Source organism: Primulina eburnea, chromosome 3 (assembly GCF_022965805.1).
Source record: "Primulina eburnea isolate SZY01 chromosome 3, ASM2296580v1, whole genome shotgun sequence".
Taxonomy (NCBI): Eukaryota; Viridiplantae; Streptophyta; class Magnoliopsida; order Lamiales; family Gesneriaceae; genus Primulina; species Primulina eburnea.
Genome location: NC_133103.1, coordinates 10713465 through 10728105, shown reverse-complemented (window position 1 = coordinate 10728105; position 14641 = coordinate 10713465). Strand labels below are relative to the sequence as shown.

Here is a 14641-nt window from a genome sequence, read left to right as displayed (position 1 = left end):
CAATTTTTTTTATCATTATCGATAGACTAAAGTAAAATTTGATAAATTATAAAAGGGACTAAATTGATATTTGAATGGTTGAAAAAAATAAAAATAAAAGTGAAGATATTTAAAAATATAACCTCCATTTGATTCTCACTTAGATATATGACTTTATTTTTTTAATTAGGTAGTTGTTACTTCTTTACCCTTTTTCACATAAGTCCAATAAAAGATATATGACTTTTTTTTTTTTATTAAGTTATTGTTAGTTTTTTACTATTTTCACATAAATGCTATAAAAAAATCATTTTGACATCAATCTAACAAGAAACAAATGCTTCTGTTTAAATTTTGAAAAAAATTACAAATGTCAGCAGTTATGTTTTGAAAAAAACGGACTAGAATCACAAATGATGTTTTGTTCTTTTGTTTATGATATACCATACAAAACGTATAAAATAATTTTCATTTTCAAGTTTTCATTTAAATTAAGAAAAAAAGAAAAAAAATCAGGATGCAATGAAGTATTTGGTTGGCTTATTTAATAATTAGATGTCAAAAATACCAAAGAAATCGAAAAAAAATAACAACTTCCACCATGTATGTTCTTCCTCATTAGCTTCAAATGTCAAAGGAACATGTCATTGAAACAAAGAAAAAAAATGAACGTGTAAGTTTCAAAATACCAACTTAACAATAATTGAAAAATTAAATATATATATATTAAACTGTTGATTTCTTCTTTCTACTTTTAAATTCACCAACAGAAAGAATCCTCTTTTTCTTTGTTCTTCATTTGTTAACTCTAACCTTAGGAGGTAGTACAATCAGAGAATCAATGACAGCATGTATGTTCCATTCTTCAGAGGTGAGAATAGGATAAATAGTTTCTGTATATGCCAAAGCCCATACATTCGTGGTATAATAATGTGAGCACAATTCATATGTGTCTATACCATGGTGACCAGCAGTAAAGGCCTATGATGTGTATCACCAAGCAATAGATAGGTCAACAGACACTTTTCACTTCTTAGATATATCGGACCAATAATATGATCACAAATATGTGTTGAGTAACTGAATTTTAATTCAAGCTCGCTTTTGTTCAAGCCACAATTCACGTATACTTGATCTTTCAACATTGACATGGTTACTTCAGCGTCATCAAAATTTATGGCTCCATATCCACCATTCAACCCCGAGCACCATTCAGGTTCTTCTCGCTCATTATTTTTCCATTTTCCATCATATCGGAACAACACAATGACCTGCGTCATTTTCTTGTAGAAAAAAGAAAGAAGTATATTATTAAGTAAAAAAAATGCATCACTCAAAATAAAAAAAAAAAATCGAAAATCAAAATCAACACTATCTATTTATTTCACGTATGAACTTTTTTTTTCTAAAAAAAAAAACTAATACAAAATTTATTTTATTATTTGATAATTCTGAAAAAAATATCTTAAAAATTTTTACGATAACAAGGACTACTGTACGGCTTGCAGCTATTAATTTAGTTTGTGAAGCAATTTTACTGAGAACAATTCTTGAAAATTCATCACAAAATTCGACTGGCTCTACAATTTTTTCTTACAGCATCTAGATATGACTAAAAATACAGACTTCCATAGAAAAATGAGGCACGTAGAACTTCAGGATCATTTTATAAAAACTCTAGTATATGATAGAAAAATTTAGCTGAATTATGTTATAACCAAAGAGAATATTGCGTATCCACGCCCAAAATCTGTTTCGTTAGAAAGTTATTCTGAAATAAGCCATGAAAATAAATGAGGGCGTCAAAAAATCAATAATTTGTCTTAAATCAATAGCATATTAAAATTCAAGAACATTCATCACTATAACATCACTACTTGTCTTATTCTTTTAAAAATAAATAAATAAAAAAGGAATTCACATTCTTCTACTTTTTTTCGCTTTTTCACATAGTTTGCAGAAAAATGAACAGAAATAACATAAATGATCAAAAGTAAACAAATAACAGAAATTATACATATAATCGTTACCCGGGATAAGCAAATGATATCAGACTGTTTTCTTTTTCGTTATGAAAGATATGTAGAAGAAAACATAAGAAAGAAGATAATCTTGAATATGAGAAAAGAGATAATGATAGAGAATAGGAGGGAAGGTGCCTAAAAAAAGATATCATGTAGAGGAGGAAAATCAATATTTTAGATTAGAGTAAATGAGTAATTAGGTTAGAACAATTATGTTTGAGCATGTAAGGGTAATTTTGACCAAATTCTTATAAAAATTTTTAAATGAAGGTTAGTTTACAAATTAAAATGGTTAGAAGATAAAAAATCTAAAAAATTAATGTATGAAGGTCATATTTCAAATTATCCCAATAAAAGTGTGTCTTGAAATAAAATTAAAAAAAAAAAAGTGTAATATTAGTATCATATAAGGGTAAAATTAGAAAAAAAAATTGGTGTCCTCTCTAGGTAGTTATTATCATGTCCTCACACTTAATAATATAGTATATCATAATAATAAAAAAATAATATATATATATATATATATATATATATATATATATATATATATATATATGGGGAGTTATATTTACACAACTTTTTTGTGAAAATGTGCTTTCATTTTCAACTTTTATACTAAAAATTGACAATGATGCTCTTTAATAGATTGGTTTTATTTTTAGTAAATTTATTAATAATTTCAATCAGCAATTCATAAAATAACTATCTAGAATGTTAATTACTCAAAAAATTATAGTTAAATTTGTTATATCATTAAATGTAAAAATAAATATTAAAAACTAAATTTTACTTGTATATTCAAATATACGAAAAATTTATGATCAGTTCTTATTACTTATCTTACATGTCTTTTTAATTATTTGTTCTAACTTTAAAAAAAATTAAAATTTTAATTGTAAAAATTAGTTTAAAAAAAAAATTTACAAATTTGGAGTTGATATTTTGTGTATTAGCAGTTTTCAAAATAAAAAAACAAAATAAACATAAATTAATATTTGGTATTTATCTACATAACATAAAGTAAAGTTCAAATAATATCTTTATATTATAGAAATTCTGTTGTTAATCACTGGAAGAGGTAAGAAATCTTAATTTTAGTCTTACATTTTAAGATCTTTTTAATTCTATATCAAACTCAAATAAATTTTTGGTATATCAAAATTTTTTTATATCCAGTATTTCATATATTTTCGTAAAAAAAAGCGTCCAATATTTTGTCTATTCATAATATAATTTGGGGCAAAAACTTGTGTGAGACGGTCTCACAGGTCGTATTTGTGAGACGGATCTCTTATTTGGGTCATCCATGAAAAAATACTACTTTTTATGCTAATAGTATTACTTTTTATTGTGAATATGTGTAGGGTTGACCCGTCTCAGTAGATTAAGATCCGTGAGACTGTCTCACATAAGACCTATTCATAATTTGGGATAAATTATAGATATTTTAGGATCAAAAAATTATTTTTTTGCTATTTTATATTTATTTATATTATGACAAACTTTTAAAATATTAAAATTTTTGATGATGATGATTTAATTGATTTTTTTTAAGTAAATCAAGATTTTATTATGTAAGGAAAGATGTTATATGGACAATCATGTCTAATATTATATTAATTAGGTGAGGTGAATTGTTATTAAAACTTTTTGGACTTTAATTGAGTCAATGCTTATTAATTATAATGACAATTGCGTTATTAAACCATGAAATTAATTATGATATAAAACATGAAATTAATTAACGGAACGGAATTTTGGTTATTACGTAACGGAAGTTGACGAATAAATTAATTATATTTAGCCACTTGAGTTTCAGCGCCAGTTTATTCATCCCAGATTGTTCGTAATTTTATAATTTTAAGCGTTAAATGAATTCAAATAAAATGAGTTCAAATAATTTTATAACTTAGTCAATAAATACTAATATTGAACAAATCTTAAAATATAATAATATCTTAAAATAAAAAATTGAATCATTTATTCCAAAATATACGTATAAAACTTGAACATACTAACTTATGCAGAACAAATACACCTCAATACAGCATATTTTGCATAATAATAAAAATTAAAATAAAAAGGATTTTAGAGTACAAAATTTATATTTCACACCAATTAATGAGTAAATTAGTTCGTTTATACTTCTACATAGACCTATATAAATTTGAGTCGACGAGGAGAAAACTTCATATTTTCTCATTCAAAATCAATAATATATGTTACTAGTCAATGACTCGAATTTGTTTTTTGATTTGTGTTTGAATTCCTCCTAGTCGAGAACTTGAGCCCATATTATATCGTTCTATTGTTCAATAGCTGTGACGAACTTTGATATTTTATTAATATAATATAAATATATATTATATAAATATATTTCGCACAAAAATATGAATAACTCGTAAATATGTTTGAATCTTTCGAGCCGAACTCGAGCTTTTTTCGAACCGAACTCGAACAAAATAATTAAATTTTTTGAATTTCGATCCGAGCTCGAACTTGAATAAATCTATTTTAATTTTTCAACATATACGACTCGATTCGGTTCGTTTCCATATTATCTTAGGTCTTTGACAAGAATAATTTATATACAATAACATATATGTTATTGATTTTGAAGACGTTCTATATTGTTTTGATACAATATATAATAATTTTTAAAACGCCTTAATTTTGTCTATAATTTTGTAGATATTTTTAATCAGACTTTTAAATTATAACAAAGTCATTGACTGGGATGAGAAAATATACGATCCACACGTTAAGTGTTTGTTATGCCTTTCATTCATTTACTAGTTATTATTATCAGTTTGATCCTCGAAATTCCTCTTTTTTCTCATATATTGCCTAACCACCCCGATCTCAAGAGTTGGTATTTTTCTTCCGCAACAAATCTCAAGAATTTGTTCATTTTCTTCCATGTCTCTGCAATCAGTAAATTTTTATACGAAAAAAGTCGAGATTTCTTATGTCATCCCCGATGGTATGCTAACAGAGAGGAGAAATCGTATGGGTTGTCGTGGAAGACTTAAAAATTAGGGGTTTTGTTGCCTGGTGGATGGTTATTGTGTTTTGATTAGACAAGTGGAGAAATGGTGTCGGAGAGGGAGAATGGCCAGCCGAGCTCGCGGATTCTGGAATCTTGGCTAATTGGAGGGCTGGTAATTGGGGTCTCATTTCTAGGTTTTAACTTTGCCCTGCCGAAGAACAGGAAGAAGAAGTCGATAAGGGTGTATATGGATGGGTGCTTCGACATGATGCATTACGGCCACTGCAACGCACTTCGTCAGGCTCGAGCCCTCGGCGATCAGTTGGTCGTCGGCGTTGTAAGCGATGCTGAAATTATTGCCAACAAAGGCCCTCCAGTCACGCCTCTTAGTGAGAGGTCTGAGCTCAGACCCTCTTCCTTTTCCTTTCATTACATACTGGCGTTGGATTGGCTGCTTATCTTTTATAGATAATTTGTCTTATATTTACACTATTTGCGTATACACTGAATTTCTTGCCTCTGTTGTTTGATTATCGATTCTGTTTTACTCCGCGTCACGATGGGATGAATTTCGATACACCAAAATATCATAGCATCTTACCCTCACGTGTACAAGGCTTTGTTCCTAGGTCTTAGGATCAAGTGTAGCTTAAAACGCGACTAATCATGAGCAGTTGGTGAGCTATGCTGTTGACCTATTCATCGTTACTCATGTGATTGTTCTTCATGGTAGCTTGATTGCTTTGTACTAGAAATTAGTTATGGGTTGTCTACATCCATTATCGCTACACACTTTTTCATCTTCCTTAGATCACTGTGTTACTTCCTTTATTTCGTCAGCTCATTAAGTCAGTCCCATAACTTTTGTTTGTAAATCTCTCTGAGTAGCCTCCTGTGATGCACCTTTTCAAACCAAGTAACCAACTAACATCTGCGCTTTTGTTATTTTACTTGTCATAGGATGATCATGGTAAGTGCTGTAAAATGGGTGGACGAAGTTATTCCTGATGCTCCCTATGCTATCACTGAAGATTTCATGAGAAAACTGTTTGATGAGTACAATATTGATTATATTATCCATGGGGATGATCCCTGCATTCTTCCAGATGGGACTGATGCTTATGCCCTTGCCAAGAAGGTTGGACGATATAAACAGATTAAGCGTACTGAAGGGGTCTCAAGTACTGACATTGTTGGTCCGTTCTTGCAAATTCTCATTGATTTAGTGGCATGTGATGTGACTATCCATTAATATATTTCCGAATATATATATATATATATATATATATATATATATATATATATATATATATCTGTGTGTGCGTGTGTATAGATAGATAGATTAATGGAATTAAGAGCATGCTGGATGGTTTATTTCATATAGTGTTTTTCCAAGAAAAATATTGTTCACACAATGCTATCACTTCTTCAGCAGAAGCTCTTTTAGCGCTAGTGTTTGGAGACAGATCCTGTAACATTATATTTTTTGGTCAATTGTAAAACTTAACATTCGACTCCTGGATGTTATTCATGTAATTGTCTACAAATTAAAGTATTTTTTTGTGGTTTTGCATAATAGGTCGTATGCTTCTCTGTGTGAGAGAGAGGTCAACTGGTGACGGTCATAACCACTCTTCTCTACAAAGACAATTCAGCCATGGTCATAGCCACAAATCTGAAGATGGTGAGTCTGGTAGTGGAACAAGAATATCACATTTTTTGCCTACATCTCGCAGGATTGTCCAATTTTCCAATGGAAAGGTACCATAAATCACCGAGGAGTGCCTTCCATGTATACTGAATAATGCTTTCTATCTGTACACGTTTGCTGGATCATTTTGAAAAGTAGCCAAAGAACCGTAGCTCTAGCTATTTACGAGGTTCTCTATAGTACTAAAATCATACAAAAATTCTTTCTTTGAGCAAGCAGTAACTTTTCTTCGTCTTCAGCCATTCTAGCTTTTCTCTGTCCATAAAGACCAAAAAAAATTTTATGGTGCCATTTTCCTTATCCTACTATCTTTGCCTTTTCTTGTATAAGCTCCAAGAAAGCAAAACTTTCAGTCTAATTGGTATTATCCATTAGCCAGTTTGGACTAAGCTGTGGCTTACCTGTTGTATCAGGATATTATATGGATATTAATACTAGACTCACTCAAATTATAAGTGAAAAAGGTAGCTCATAATTCTGCTGTGGATTCTTTTGCACAATTTGCTTCATCCATTTAATTTCCCCTCTGCATTCATTTCTACCTTTGAATTTAACCCGGACTAATGTTGAGATCCTGATTTTAAGCTAACAACACGTGTCTTCCTGTTCTGTTGCAGGACATATAGTTCTACTCTGATTGCAATGTTGAACCATGTTGCTTAATATCTGAAGTTTATAATTTTTTACTTTTTAGGGGCCTGGACAAGATGCTCGCATAGTTTATATAGACGGTGCATTTGATCTATTCCATGCTGGACATGTGGAGGTGGGTAATTGTTATAACTCGTTTTGTTGTCTTTTTGTTGTGGGAAACAATTGTGAAATGAGCATGCATCCTCGTTAGTTTTTTATGGCTGACACTTATGGTTATTTATTTTCCGTCTAGTGGTTATATCTTTCCCGTCCTTTTGTTTCAATATGTTATGAGTTTTTTTCTATGTTCAAGAAGAGCTTGTTTATGCTTTTAGAAAATTTCATATACCCCGTTCATGCCTGCCATAATGTATAAATTCTGGTAAAAGTGATGGTTTCCTTACCAAGTTTTTTCTTTGTTTACTCTGTATGCTCATATTTACAGATACTTAGGATGGCCCGGGGGCTTGGTGACTTTCTGCTTGTTGGTATCCATACTGACCAAACTGTCAGGTGGAAACTTTTCTCAGATGCTTTCTATTTTTGCCTTTCCCAATTTTCCTTTTCCTCGAGTGAATGTGGTTTTGTTATTATTAACACAAAAAGATACTCAAGAACCAAACAAGAACACGAAATTGATGCTGAAATCATATGAATTGATAGGAAGATCGACAAACCCAGAGATTTCCCTCTGTCAAGTAAACCTACCCTAGCATAAGCTAGTAAAAGTTCCCCAAAATTTGAAAACTGAATGACATAACAACCCTCTTCTCACATTTTATTCCCCTCTCTCACTTGCAAGACACTCTCTCTCCCTTGGCTTCTAGATTCACTTATTATTATTTTGTAATTACCCGGTCCATTAAATCACTAAAGCCCTAGGCCCGTACAAATTTTCTATCCCATGATTTTCACTAAATTCATGATGTTTTGTGCCTTACGACTGGACACGCCATAGCTCAAGGCTATGCTATCACGCAATAGCTCAACACAATGTTATCATGCCATTCTATGAAAATCAACATTCCAGGGCGAATGTACTTGGCTGATCGTGTTTTGTATACTTACTTAGAGATCCCTTTGTATCAAATTTCCCTAAACTACCTTTATTTCCTCCCAATGAAAGCACCTGTTCATTTCTTTATCTTTGTCTGGACATCAATGATCCATTTAACATCAATATTTCCCTAATCTTTCTTTCTGGAGATACGAGGTTGCTGGTAGTAAGAACACTTAATTTGCTCTAGATACATGATCTTTTGAGTGGCTAGCTTCAACTGATCAACATGGCTATTTCTATTTTCTGTTTAAAGGTTTTCCACAAACTTCTGACCTTTTTCCATTATAAGTTTTTCTTCATGTTCCTGGCATGTTTTTTTTTTCCAAAACAATAGAATGGATTCGTTCTCAGCATATTAAAATTAATACCAGCTAGGTGATTTATGAGGACTGGATCTTGTCACCATTGATTGCGTCATTAGTCTCATCATCATTATAACTTGTGGCCTCAAAATGTGGTGTGAATATGTATATTTTGAGGCAGGTTGAGCGTGTCATCTGGCTTAACCTTTATTTTTTAATGCTGGAGAAAATTGGTATCGACCTTTTAAGCTTTATTTGAAGTTTTCTGTCTAACGCGTCAATGGAAAATTTCAGACATATTGGAAAGTGAAAGAACTAAATCCATTCTTTGGTCTGCGTAGATTTGTCTTAGGTCATGACTTCGTCAATGTTTTAGGGTTTCAGGGAGCTGCTAAAGTTAAATTCTGAATCTTAACTGATCTCCCTAGCACTTATTAATCTAATGAATATTGTTTTGAGGCAAATGGTACATTGATTGTTATACACAATCCCGATTGCCTTTAGTTGTCTTCATTTTTTATCGTTGACTGAAGCCATATTAAAAGAAACTGTCATTATTCTTATGCAACTGGAGGGTGTATTTGACATATTACTTTTGTTACATTCTGCAGTTCAAAAAGAGGAGCACACCGTCCGATTATGAATCTACACGAACGAAGCTTAAGTGTTTTGGCTTGTCGCTATGCGGATGAGGTCATAATTGGTGCTCCGTGGGAGGTTTCTAAAGATATGGTCAGTATGGTTTATCATAATGTTGATAAATAGTAATTTTAAATTAAAGTATTTTACTCTTTCATGTCTAATGTTGATTCAAGGTTAATAAGAAGGCAAGGGTCTTCTAAAGAAAACATTGAGGCCACCATGATTATTATATTTTAATGGGATAAGATAAAAATAGAATCGTCTTTGGCATGGAATAGAGACAATGATGGAATGGTAAGCTTATACCAGTCTTATGATCAGTGTGATAAGGAACGAAAAAAATGGAATAAAATTATTTTTAATACCTAAATCACTTTTTAATTAAAAAAATTTAAATAATAATTATTTAAGAAATTATTATCAATACTAGCAATCTTTTGTGTGCTAAGAATGAATAGAAATTCATATGTGGTAATCTAATATTTTAATGTTCTCTTTTTCAAAAATAATATTTTAATATTTTTCTACTATACTTGATGTGGAGAAAAATTATCTGTATGTAATAGGATAAAATCACAATAAACTTAAAAGATGATGAATTATTTAAAATATAATTTTATAGTTATTACCTTTTTTTCTCCTTGAAATTGGATCAAATGTTTTAAAAAATAGTTATTTTGTGACACCAAAAAAACTTTTCGTTAATAAAATTATATAATGAGTTTTTTATTACTATTTTATTTATTTAAAATAATTATTATGAAATAAATTATTAATATTATTAATTATTAAATAATTGTTTTATTTATTGTTACATATTTATTTATTAATTATTAATTACTATTATTATTAATACAATGATTATTAAATTATCTTTTTATTTGTTACCGTTATTATTATTATTTAATTAGTGTATGATCATCATTTCTACATCATTAAACAATAATGATTATTATTGATTGTAACAATTATATTATTATTATTATCATCAATTCATCATCATTAAAACGACAATATGCCAAGGTTTTAGGTAGGTTACAGTAAATAGAAGAAAGAGAACAATTTTGTAAAGTAGAAAAATAGAGAGGGAGAATAGCTATACCCATCTAACATGGGTGAAATGACGAATCCAATGAACATGAGAATAGTCATTGCCATGGGAATGGGCGAGTATGTGTATATGGAATGAGTCAGGAATGCCCATTCTAATTCCACCTCATTCCCTCGTACCAAGAGCTTGAGAATCCACATATATAAGTAAAATGTATTTGACATAAAATTTGAGAATCCACATATATAAAGTGATTACTATAATATTACCTGAATTTAAATATATTTGCATTAATAAATAATGTAGTAAAGAATAATTCAAACATCTAAAATTCATTTGTACATCATAAGTGCATAATATGCTAAGGAAAAAACCCCTCGTCATCCTCCTCAACTTTATCATTCGGCATTAGAGGAGTTGGGGAAAAAAAGAAAAAGATCAATAACGGCTGCCTGCTGCTTGATTGGAATTGGTAGAAAGTGAGAAACCAAACATGCGCTTAGTTTTGCTGATTTTCCACGGCGTATACGTAAGAGTTTGAAGTTTGAGTGAGACAGGGAGATAAAAAATCTGGCACATAGAAACATGCATTTCAGGTTTTTTTATTAATAAAAAGTTACGGGTTTAGTAATTGGGCTTAAAAACTGGTTGGACTTGGGTTTATTGATAACCAAACCAAAGCTGGCAGACAATTTTCATGACGGGCGCTTTTCTACACCTCATGCTGGCCTTGCGCCTGGCCAAAGACGAGCGCTTCAGCGCGCCTGGATGGTTACCGAGGCGCGTGGGGTGCGACTGGCTGCGCCTCTTGCCATTAAAAACTATGCGCCCCACTAGCCCATTCTGACATCTCCAGCCTTGCTCCTTTGTGTTTCATTCATTCTTTACTATCTCAATGTGCGCACACAGTTTGGACAAGCCGGCCCGCGATGCTAGCTTGTTCATCTCTAATCTTGCTCCTTTCTTTGTGTTCCATTAATTGTTTAATATCTCGATGTGTGTGTACAACACACAGTTTGGACAAGGAGGGCTAAATACATGGTCCTCACACGAAGTATTGCATGGAGTCGTGCTTCTCCAAATTCTTGCTTTATTGTTTTCTTCACATTTTTATCTTTCATGCATTACGTGACACAACAGACGAAACCATTCCGTGCTTCTAAGTTCTATCTCTTAACAACACCAACCATGTATCCAGACGTGTTCGCCTCTTTGTTGGCTTCTTAATTTACATGTTAGTTTTCCTCTCTAAACATGGCACTCACGACCCTATACGTGGTACTGTGCTTCGATTCTTGCTCACTTTTATCCTTCAATTTTGACGGTGTAATCTCGAGAGTGACTCTACGGCCCCGTTTCCTTTTTGGACTTTTCTTTTTATTCGTTTCTTTTCCAATATGCTGTCAACGTCGCGCACTATAAAAATGAACCAAATAAATGCTACAATCGGACAGATAAAAGTCAAATAAGCACGGATACGACAAATTAGGCATACAAGAGTATTACTAAGCCCAAACACGTACCTGCAAGAGTATCACTAAGACTAGTGTACGCTTCTACCAAGAATAACAAAGCTCAAAGAAAAGGCAGGTTACTTCCTGGATGCTTTGACCCCCTACCTTATAGCCGCTACAAGGTCCCGGGCAGAAGCACGGCAGAACCTGCAAAAAGTACTAAAAGACTGCCCGGAAGGCCCTCGAAGGAAATATATGTGGTAAAGAAGAATTTTTTTTTCATATGCTAGTGAAAGTTGAAGCCATTATTTATAGTAAATTCTGAGTCCAACTGCCCGGCTGCTTGGGGCTCGGTTTGCTAGTGTTGATGCTGACATGACTTGGGTGGTCTCCTCGATGTTTTCATGTCGTGGCTGGATCTTGTCCAAGACTTTGAACGTGACATCTGCTGCAGTAAATATCTCATCCAACCAATTCACATCTCAGGCGTCTGAATACAATGTGTTGCATGATTTTGTCCAGTTTCTCATAGTGTAGGCTGTCTTGCTTTCTCCTTGGTATCTCATCTGTTAGTGTCAAAGTAGGTTTCCGTGCTTTTTGTTTCGAGTTTGTTTTATTACTCAGTTTGGCAAAGTAATAACACCCAAGAGATACTTTTAACCTATGATTGTTTTTCAGGTTGACCTGAGCCAGATTTTGCGCATAAGCATATGATTAACAGTCTAATTATGAGCTTGATTGTTAGGGCATTACAGAAATTATGAACAGTTGGGTAAAATTCGACTCAGAGAATGTTGTTGACCTAGCTTACTGTTTTGCTAGTCAACGGTTATGGTCTTGCTTAAGCTTTTGTTTTCATGTCATGAAGTGTGCTGCGTGAAAGAAAATGAATGGCTTAACCACTTCCGCCAATTGTGGTTACCATGAATTCATGTCAAAGTTATGTGCATGTGCATGTATTTACAAGGGATATTTGTTTTCCCCAAAAAAATGTTGGGGTAGGAAAGATGGAGAGGGTAAAAATATCTCCATGTAATCAAATCCTGATCACAAATGTTCCTAGCATGCACGCTTGTTTCAGTTTCAATCTCATTCGAATTTCTTGTTGCTGTAGATAACCACCTTCGATATCTCGTTGGTTGTGCATGGAACTGTAGCAGAGGATAATGATTTTCAGAAGGTATAGTTGTATTGTAGTCTATTGATATATGGAGGTATAATGTTAGTTACCAAAAGTTATTCATGGTCGTTGATTGTTTAGGAGAAGAGGAATCCTTATTCTGTCCCAAACAGCCTTGGTATTTTCAAGCTCTTGGAAAGTCCTCTGGACATTACGACTAGCACAATAATCAAGAGGATTGTATCAAATCATGAGGCATACCAGGTTTTATTTCTGATATTGTTTCAAGACATGAAAGAGTTCTATGAAATGTGATTCTTTAACAAATTCATGTGACAAGAAGATGGCTGGTTATTGTGCAGAGACGAAATGAGAAAAAGGCTGAAAGTGAGAGAAGGTATTATGAAGATAAATCTTATGTTTTGGGTGACTGATTGACTTGACAATAGTGGAGGTAAACGCATGAAACCATCTATTTTTGCCACAATCCGGTAATTTTTGCTGGTGGTTGTGGTACTCGTGGATCTAATTTTACCATTTTCAGATTGTCGGTTACTTTGATAAATATGTGCTATCAGCTGCTGTGGCCTGTGAACTTCTACAGACGTTCAAGATTGTTCTTGCAGTTGTAAAATTATCTTTATTCTGACTTACTTGGAGTCTTAGAAGTTGTAGAACAAGTAAATTCAATAATTAAAAATGTAAGTATATGACGACACATGTTAAATTCTATCTTTGGATGTAGTATGGGAGGAAAACTGTACGTTTAATTGTTGAATTAATTTGCCTTTTTCGTTTTTTTTTTTGGGGCGAAGACTAGGAAAAGAAAGGCCAGGACAGTTTAGACTTTGGTCTGTCATATATTATCCACACATTTTCCCGTGTGTTTGTTTTCCTTTTTTATATCTAACTTTATTTTTCTGATTTCCGTTAATGCAATAAAATTTTTAAATTTACGATTTAAAACACACTCGGTATTAACTATATTATTTAACAAATATGATAATTAACATCTGTGGTATGCTCTCTGTGGTTGATAGGAGGATTATTGGTTGTTCAACCAAATCTCATATACATGATGATACATAAATTGTCTGTATTTATCAATTTTTGCTATGAGTGGCACACATCAGCCATTTTCAATTATCTCGTATCAGGCCCATGCGTTAACAGTTCGTGTCAAAGGCCAAATAATTTGATATATTTTTCTTTTAGTCATTCGAGTTTCATGATTAGGTTCATGTCACTTTATTTTCTTTTGAGATGATATCACATTTATGATATATGTTAACTATATTTATATTTATCAAACAGAAGATTTGTCTCAAAAAATTGATTTATTAAATCGTTTCACAAGAGTTTGTGTGTATCATAAAATACCGTTCGGTGCTGGTATGGATTTCATAAACACATTCATATGTTGCCTTAAGTCCACGTTCTTTTCTATTTTTCAAAAAACATTCTCTTTTAGAAAATAATTGAGATTTGAATACAAATATGAAAGCAGGATATTTCATGTCAAATCAACGAAAGAAATAACAATAAAAATCAAGTGTACCCGAATACATAATGATGGATGTTTGATGCAAATCGATATACACTATTTTTCTAAATTAATACGTCATAAATTAGTAAATAAAAAAATAAGTGTCTACATGAAATAATTTCTATAGTTA

General features: G+C 31.9%; 1 protein-coding gene across 3 annotated transcripts; it reads left to right on the top strand.

Moving 5' to 3' along the window:
* Window positions 1–4816: 4816 nt before the first annotated feature.
* Window positions 4817–13860, top strand: LOC140826274 (ethanolamine-phosphate cytidylyltransferase-like). Of its 3 annotated transcripts, none has more exons than XM_073188487.1 (10): window positions 4817–5388; window positions 5953–6188; window positions 6572–6753; window positions 7398–7469; window positions 7782–7849; window positions 9310–9430; window positions 12960–13025; window positions 13107–13229; window positions 13328–13419; window positions 13544–13860. In XM_073188487.1, exons 1-9 carry the CDS (start codon window positions 5096–5098, stop codon window positions 13397–13399), a joined length of 1233 nt encoding a protein of 410 aa, XP_073044588.1. In that variant the 5' UTR covers window positions 4817–5095; the 3' UTR covers window positions 13400–13419; window positions 13544–13860. The 3 variants fall into 3 exon arrangements, with proteins under 3 accessions (XP_073044588.1, XP_073044587.1, XP_073044586.1); XM_073188486.1 differs by having other exon boundaries at window positions 13510–13860; XM_073188485.1 differs by having other exon boundaries at window positions 4818–5388; window positions 13328–13860.
* The last annotated feature ends 781 nt before the right edge of the window (window positions 13861–14641 follow it).

Bases quoted from the DNA above. Each gene is read 5' to 3' on its own strand.
- LOC140826274 (XM_073188487.1), top strand. From the start codon at position 5,096: ATGGTGTCGGAGAGGGAGAATGGCCAGCCGAGCTCGCGGATTCTGGAA. The intron at 5,389-5,952 runs GTCTGAGCTCAG...TACTTGTCATAG, and splicing joins GTCACGCCTCTTAGTGAGAG to GATGATCATGGTAAGTGCTG. The intron at 13,230-13,327 runs GTTTTATTTCTG...GTTATTGTGCAG, and splicing joins CAAATCATGAGGCATACCAG to AGACGAAATGAGAAAAAGGC.